Source organism: Triticum aestivum, chromosome 3B (assembly GCF_018294505.1).
Source record: "Triticum aestivum cultivar Chinese Spring chromosome 3B, IWGSC CS RefSeq v2.1, whole genome shotgun sequence".
NCBI lineage: Eukaryota > Viridiplantae > Streptophyta > Magnoliopsida > Poales > Poaceae > Triticum > Triticum aestivum.
The window spans coordinates 30,914,904-30,922,401 of NC_057801.1; the positions used below are offsets into that span (position 1 = coordinate 30,914,904).

At 45.9% G+C, this 7,498-nt stretch overlaps 1 protein-coding gene across 1 annotated transcript; it reads left to right on the forward strand.

Moving 5' to 3' along the window:
- The first annotated feature begins 5,006 nt into the window (after positions 1-5,006).
- Positions 5,007-6,771, forward strand: LOC123068395 (hydroquinone glucosyltransferase). The gene has a single exon (XM_044490983.1). It carries the CDS (start codon positions 5,226-5,228, stop codon positions 6,672-6,674), a length of 1,449 nt encoding a protein of 482 aa, XP_044346918.1. The 5' UTR covers positions 5,007-5,225; the 3' UTR covers positions 6,675-6,771.
- Positions 6,772-7,498: the final 727 nt, after the last annotated feature.

Genomic DNA, 7,498 nt, shown 5'->3' on the forward strand with positions numbered 1-7,498 from the left:
TTAGTACATGATTTTTCGAAAAAATCATGAACATTTTATATTTTCCAAACATTTGCTTTCAAAATCGTGAACATTTTTTGAATATGTGAATATTTTATAAAATTTATGAAAAAATTTAAATCCACAAATATTTTGTGATTTATTGAAATTTTTATTTAAAAAATCTATTTTTAAAAAAACTCTCGGAACTGTTTTGAAGTACCAAATAATTTAAAAACAGGCTGCCTGACATGGGCCGGCCCAAACGCGCGCGCTGCGTCTTCTTCTAGCATGCAGAGCGCACCACTATAGAAGATCCCTATTGCGTGGGCTGGCCCAGGCGGGTGATTCCCCTGTGTGAAATGTTTTTTTGAAAATTATAGGTGACATCAGTGGGTAATATTTTGTAATTTTGCAGACAATTTATGTGATGTACCGCAAAAAGCACTAATGACTTTATTATTAAGGTATAGATAAAAGGCAAACAACTCGCTACATTCTTTCACATAGGCTAAAATATAAGATACGTTAATTCTAAATATTAGTGGCTAAGATTTATGAATTAACACATCTAAAATATGTTTTGATTATGTATGTATGCTAAGGACGTAATGACTCTTGCTGGTGTGTACATTGACCAGGCCCAGTTCCATGTGGTTCAAACTAGAGTCAACTATATATTTCATATGTTTCTTTTTACTCTGCATATAAGATTTGTTCTAAGTCAAATTCCTAAAGTTTAACCAAATTTATATTGGAATATATAAACATCTGCAATACTAAAGATATAGAATATTAAAAAGTTAATTCCATGATGCATTTAGTGGTACTGATTTGATATTGTGAATGTTGATATTTGGCCTTATAATTTTGATCAAACTTCACTCAAGACAAAACCTACTTGCGGAATAAAAAGAAATAAAATACTCCCTCCGTTTCTAAATATAAGTCTTTTAAGAGTGTATGTAGTTCATATTAAAAGTTTAAAACATCTAAAAAGACTTATATTTAGGAACGGATGGAGTACCTTCTAATTGTACAATGAATGAGATGCACAAGTTTTGGTGGCCCTCCTCCTCATCCCCGTCCGACGACCTCGTCGGTTTTAGGTTTTTGTTTCTCCAGCAACATCGGTTTTGGTGGCGACGATGTCATGTTGGAATAAGGTCTCTCTGAACTCTCCCTACCTCAATGTTCGATCTGGTGCCGACGAAGGGCCTGTGAGAGTTGTGCACCCAAATCCATTCTTTTCCTTTAGATCTTAGCATTTCGTGTGGCTTTTGGCAAGCTTTTGGTGTGATGACTTTGACATCTTCATTTGTGTTATTCTATGGCTTGGTTTGGTTTCTCCAACCTTCTAAACTGGTGGTGATGGATTGGAAGCCCGTTCTTCGTGGGATGATGCTCCAGCCGATGTTTCCTCAGTGATTTATAGTTCTCGTCTCAAGGGGTGAGTTGCTATTATGATCTGATATGGCAAGGTTGTTTTTTAGTGTTTATTTTCTTTGTTGTTGGTTCAGTGCAATTTTCACTCTCCAATGTGCGGCTTACAATCGAAGGAAGAAGAAAACTAGTATGCTTTTTGATGTAATTTTACTTTTACTGATCGTTCTACGTCCAGTTGTCTATTATTGTTTGAGCTTTATTTTTCTTCATATTAATCAGACCTAAGATGCTCTATGATGTCTTTATAAAAAAAAGGATGCACAAGACAAGCTGTCCGATTCTGGTGGGCAGAGCTAACGAAAGAGCAGTTCAGGTACAAGTGGTGACATCAGCAATGAGCTAATCAATCTTTTCATAAGAGCATTAATCGAACGCATTTTTTACAAGCAGTGACGTCATCAATGATGTCAGCGAAAAAAAAGCTCTCCAACTGCTTGGTTGATAAGCTAGATCAGAAAACTAGTTAGTACAGTGCATATAATTAACTTGTGCGAGGTAGACATCCAGTAAAAGTACACATATGTGTAATTCAAAAGCAACAATAACAAGTGTGTGTGCTCGCAAAAAAAAGTGTGTATAGAGTCAACCTTTTAAAAAGTAAGACATAATAATTTATGTTCGACATCAATGCATACTGGCTAATCACTAGTACTCCCTCCGTTCTAGATAGATCCATTTTCGCGACAAGTAATTCCGAACGAAGGGAGTAGTACTGGCAATCTACCAAGATTATCAACATGCATGTGCTCAAGCCTTCAAGGTTATAGGAAAAGCAGTCAAGTATGCATTAAATTACTTCGGCTGTGTTAATCAGTACACGATTTTTCTTTATGCTGAAGCAATATTATCAATGCTATATAGTACAAAGGACGGCAAAAAAAGATGAATCGCTGACATAGACTATGAGCGTAAAGACGAACGAAGCATTTAGCGATATGACATGTACAACTCTGAAAAATGTCTGCAGGGTAATACAACCCCGGAGAGGTCTCTCGGTTCCAATAGGAGTAACAGCCGGAAATCTTTAGGCTCTGTTTGAATTATCGTTTTCTCCTTGAAATACACTTGTAAAAAATACAGGTCTCCGCCGGCCGTCGTACTGGCTTCCGGCCGGATATAGCTCTTGGCCCGTAACGTACACCCGTAAGTTAAACACACCCGTATTAAATTGCATCCATGCCAAACGCGGCCTTAGATTAGTTCCCGGTGTATCGATCTATTTGATCCGTCATATCCATGCCAAACGCGGCCTTAGATTAGTTCCCGGAGCATGGAGTTTAGGAGGAAACAGCAAGGATTATTTGATCTGTCAGACAAACTAAGTGTTATTGAATCTAGCGGTGCAGATGCACAGGTCACTCTCTGCTAGTGTTGCAACTTGCCTACCGCGAGGATAGCATGGCTAGTCATCACAACATATACTACTGTTTTACAGCAGGATAAGAGTCGTTAAAGATACGTACTGGTTGAGAGGCTAGCCGCCTTAAACTCTAATTTTCGACACACAAGTTGCATTCAGAACTGATCTTCCGAATCAAATCGTTTCACGGATTATTTTTTTTTGTAATAAAACATAAAGGAACAAAAGTACAGAAAAACATAACTAATGGAGTACAAGTGATCGATCATCCGGCGTTTTCGTGCAACTGGGCTAGTTGGCGTTTGTCCGTTCCACAAGCCTGTGGCTGTCACCTGTCCCACTAGCCCGGCATGGCCATTTTTCCACGGCTATTTTTCGTTTTCGATTTTTCTAGGGAAACAAAACGAACCTTGAATTGGTAGATGAAAGATAAATCAAACCCTGAACTTTGAATCCTGGAAATTGGCACTCTGAACTTATCAATCCCGGTCTATTTTGGACCCTATACCTATTTGGGGCACCGGGAATACAACAATCCCGGCCGGATAAGGTACTACTCTCACCAACGAGTATTTGGGCCAGCTCACTACTTGCGTTTTTGAGAAATGAAAAAATGTTCGTGTTTTAAAATTGTGTATTTTTCTAAAATGTTCGTCCTTTCAATCATAAAAACATTCGTGCATTTCAAAAAAATAATACAGTAACTTAAAAATGTTCCTGTTTTTTATTTTCTATCACAAATTAAAAAAATAGTGTTTTCGAAAATTGTTCAGAAGTTAAAAAACATAGAACGCAAATATTTTGCGACGTCGTGAGCAAAAAACTTAAACTATAAGATTTTTCCAATCTTGAACTGTTTTTCAAATTTTGAACATTTCAAAATGTGAACATGATCTGAAAGATGAAAAAAAAACTAGGAGGAACCGTAGCAAACATTTTTTGAAAACCTAGGAGCTGCTGTAGCAGAAAATATTGAAGACATGCTGGATTGAACATTTTTTTTGTACTGCGGACATTGTTTAAAATTTTTGAAAAGTTTTTCAAAAAATTAATTGTATTAAAACACAATCAATTTTTAAAAGGTGAACACTATTTCGGACATAAAATATTTTAAAATAAAAACAGGCACAAATTCTGAAACCTGAACAATTTTTAAAAAATGTTTATACCATGTAAAAAAATGTTATTATCATTAAGTAAATGTAAAACGTGTAGTTTGCAAAATGTTGTTGTGTCACATGTTCAAAAAATGTTTTTGGAATTTCGTAAGTTATTTGCTTCTAAAAATATTTTGTATTTCAAACTGTTCACAGTTTTTCCAAGAAAATGTTTCGAAATTTTTCAAAAAAGAAATCATATATGAACGATACTCTATGTTCTTATAAGGAATGTGCTTATGTCGGATCAATTGCATCCTTTAGTTGCGTTGGCTAGGTGCGGCTACCACTAGCCCAAGGTTTCTAGTTTGAATCCTGTCATGCACATTACGTAAAAAAACAAGTCAGTCAAGTATCCTTGCCACATCAGCGACTATAGCAGCTAAACACCCTCAAGGTTTAAAATAGACCGGGATCAGAGTGTTCGGTGTGCTGATTTCTGGGATTACAAGTTTAGTGCTTGATTTAGCTTTCCTCTACAAGTTCAAGGTTTACTTTAGACTTTTTCCTTTTTTTCTAGTAGACATTTTAGTTTTGGTAACTTTTCATTTTTGACACTTTAGAAATTGTAGTACTGGTTTCCGATAATTCTTGACACTTTAGAAGTTTTGAGTTAAAAAACAATTTCCAAAGAATTGAACTTTTTATCACACTGGAAAAAGCTTAGAAAAAAACACATATGCATGTTCCCACCTAGGAAATGGAGGAGGAGAAAAAGTCTCAAACCACCACCCTTAGCCGCCAGGGGGGTTCTGTTTGAATGATTGGTATCTAGCTGTTTGAAAGTTTTGTTCTAGGGGAATAAAGCTGTTGGAAGGTAGAATGCACCAAGAACTTATAATAGAACCCCAAAGTGCCCTTGCATGCCCGCGTAGCCGCCAGTGAAAATTTTCCGTATAAATGGTTGGTATCTAATTATTCGGTATAAAAACTAGAACTTTTGGTAGGTAGGAATGCGCCACAAACTTATGAAAAATAGAACTGTTGGAAGTTAGGAGTACACCAAAGACTTGTATACCACAAAGCACCCGTGCGTGGCCGCCACGGAGAAATTTCGTTTTGAATGATTGGTATCTACTACTAGTAGTACTTAGTATTTGGTACAGTACAATAAAAATATAACTTCTGGAAGGTAGGAATGCGGCACAAACTTATAAAACCCCACCCAAAGTACATCTGTCCAACCAAACGACCGCCCTCCCGTACATCAAATCACATCATCGCACGCCCGGAGAATCTCTCCCTCTCGAGAAAGAGACACGGGATCACCGGCGGGCGAAACGATGGAGCCGAACGGCATCAGCGGCGGCACGGCCGAGGCTCGCCGCCCTCCGCACGTCGCCATGCTGGTGACGCCCGGGATGGGCCACCTCATCCCGCTCGCCGAGCTGGCCAAGCGCCTGGCCGCGCGGCACGGCGTCGAGGCCACGCTCATCACCTTCGCCTCCACGGCGTCCGCCACGCAGCGGGCCTTCCTCGCCTCCCTCCCGCCGGCCATCTCCTCCCTCTCCCTGCCGCCCGTCGACCTCTCCGACCTGCCGCCCGACGCCTCCATCGAGATGCTCATGTCCGAGGAGTGCGCGCGGCTGGTGCCGGCGCTGACGGAGGCGCTCTCGCGGCTCATGGAGACCACGCGCCTGGTGGCCTACTTCGCCGACCTCTTCGGGGCCGACTCGTTCGACGCCGCCGTGGCCGCCGGCGTGCTCAGGAGGTACCTGTTCTTCCCGGGGAACCTCCAGGGGCTCACGCTCATCCTCCACCTCCCGGAGCTCGACGTCTCCATGCCCGGCGAGTTCCGCGACCTCGCCGAGCCCGTCAGGCTCCCCGGCTGCGTGCCCATCCCGGGGGTCGACATCCTCTCGCCGCTGCAGGACAAGTCCAGCCCCAGCTACCGGTGGATGGTGCACCACGGCGCGCGCTACCGCGAGGCCCACGCCATCCTCGTCAACTCCTTCGACGTCCTCGAGCCGGACGCCGCCAGGGTGCTCGGCCGCCCGGAGCCCGGCCGCCCGCCGGTGTACAGCATCGGTCCCATCATACGGACCGACGCCGCGCCCGTCGCCACCGACGCGCCGCGCGCCGCCTGCCTGGACTGGCTCGACCGGCAGCCGCCAAAATCCGTCATCTTCGTCTCGTTCGGCTCGGGAGGGTCCCTCCCAACCGAGCAGATGCACGAGCTGGCGCTGGGGCTGGAGCTCAGCGGGCAGCGCTTCCTGTGGGTGGTGCGGAGCCCGAGCGACGAGGGGGCCGTCAACGCCAACTACTACGACGCGGAGAGCAAGAAGGACCCCCTGGCCTACCTCCCGGCGGGGTTCGTGGAGAGGACCAAGGACGCCGGCCTCCTGGTGCCGTCGTGGGCGCCGCAGACGGAGGTGCTGGCCCACGAGGCCACGGGGTGCTTCCTGGTGCACTGCGGGTGGAACTCGGTCCTGGAGAGCCTGGCGCACGGCGTGCCCATGGTCGCGTGGCCGCTCTTCGCCGAGCAGCGGCAGAACGCCGTGATGCTCTCGGAGGGCGTCGGGGCCGCCGTGCGGGTGCCGGCGACGAAGAGGAAGGAGGAGATCGCCGCGGCGGTGAGGGAGGTGATGGCTGGCCAAGCCAAAGGCGCCGAGGTGAGAGCTAAGGTGGCGACGCTGCAGAAGGCCGCCATTGAAGGCCTCCTCGAGGGAGGTGCCGCCACGGCGGCGCTGGACGAGGTGGCGAACAAGTGGACAGGTGCCGAGCATGCATGAATAGCCGTCGCCAATTCTGTTTTATGATTTGAAGTAAGATTCTCATGCGTGCACTGGTTGTTTGTAAGTTGCTTTCAAAATGTAGTCGATTTTTCCAGCGCTGGATGGATTCCCCTTGCAAATGCATGCCATGACCGGCAGGTCTGGACGCCATGCGATGCCAGAGCCGCGGCCGCCACCTCCACCCTTCCTCTGGACCCGGCCACGACTCTATCGTTGACGCATGGCCTTTGTCTTCTTCGGGATCGACAGAGTCGCCGTGCATCATCTTCATCAGTGTGGTCTTATCCCATTAGTCGTAATTATTTTGGTATAGGCAGTGGCAGTGCGCCCGTGATCCACATCCACCTACCTATGGCCCATAGGCTACTGCTCCCCGCACAGACGCATGGAGCATCGCGACGGAGGAACTGGACGAACGTCATGTGAACTCACAGCGCGACCCACACGGACGTTGTGTCTCTCTGCATTGCATGACCAATGGATGGGCGGCAGTACTTTATTGGGATGGGCGATGGAGAGTAGTTTTTGGAGGACGATGGGAATATTTGTAGCTTTATAAGAGCATCTCCAACCGCCGCGCTAAACTAGCGCCACGCCGCAAATTAGGCGGTTTTAGCGCGCGCAACGCGTCGGGTCTCTCCAGCGGGCGCGCAAAAACGGCGCACGCGCTATAACGAGTTGGGCGCGCGGTCGAAAATATTTATCCGCGCGGTGTATTTCGGGCGCCCGCTACAGCGCGCGGCACACTCGAGCGCTCGCGCCGCACTCTCTCCTCTCCTCCTCCTACGCTCCGCGCGCGCCGGCGCCGACGCCCTGCCACC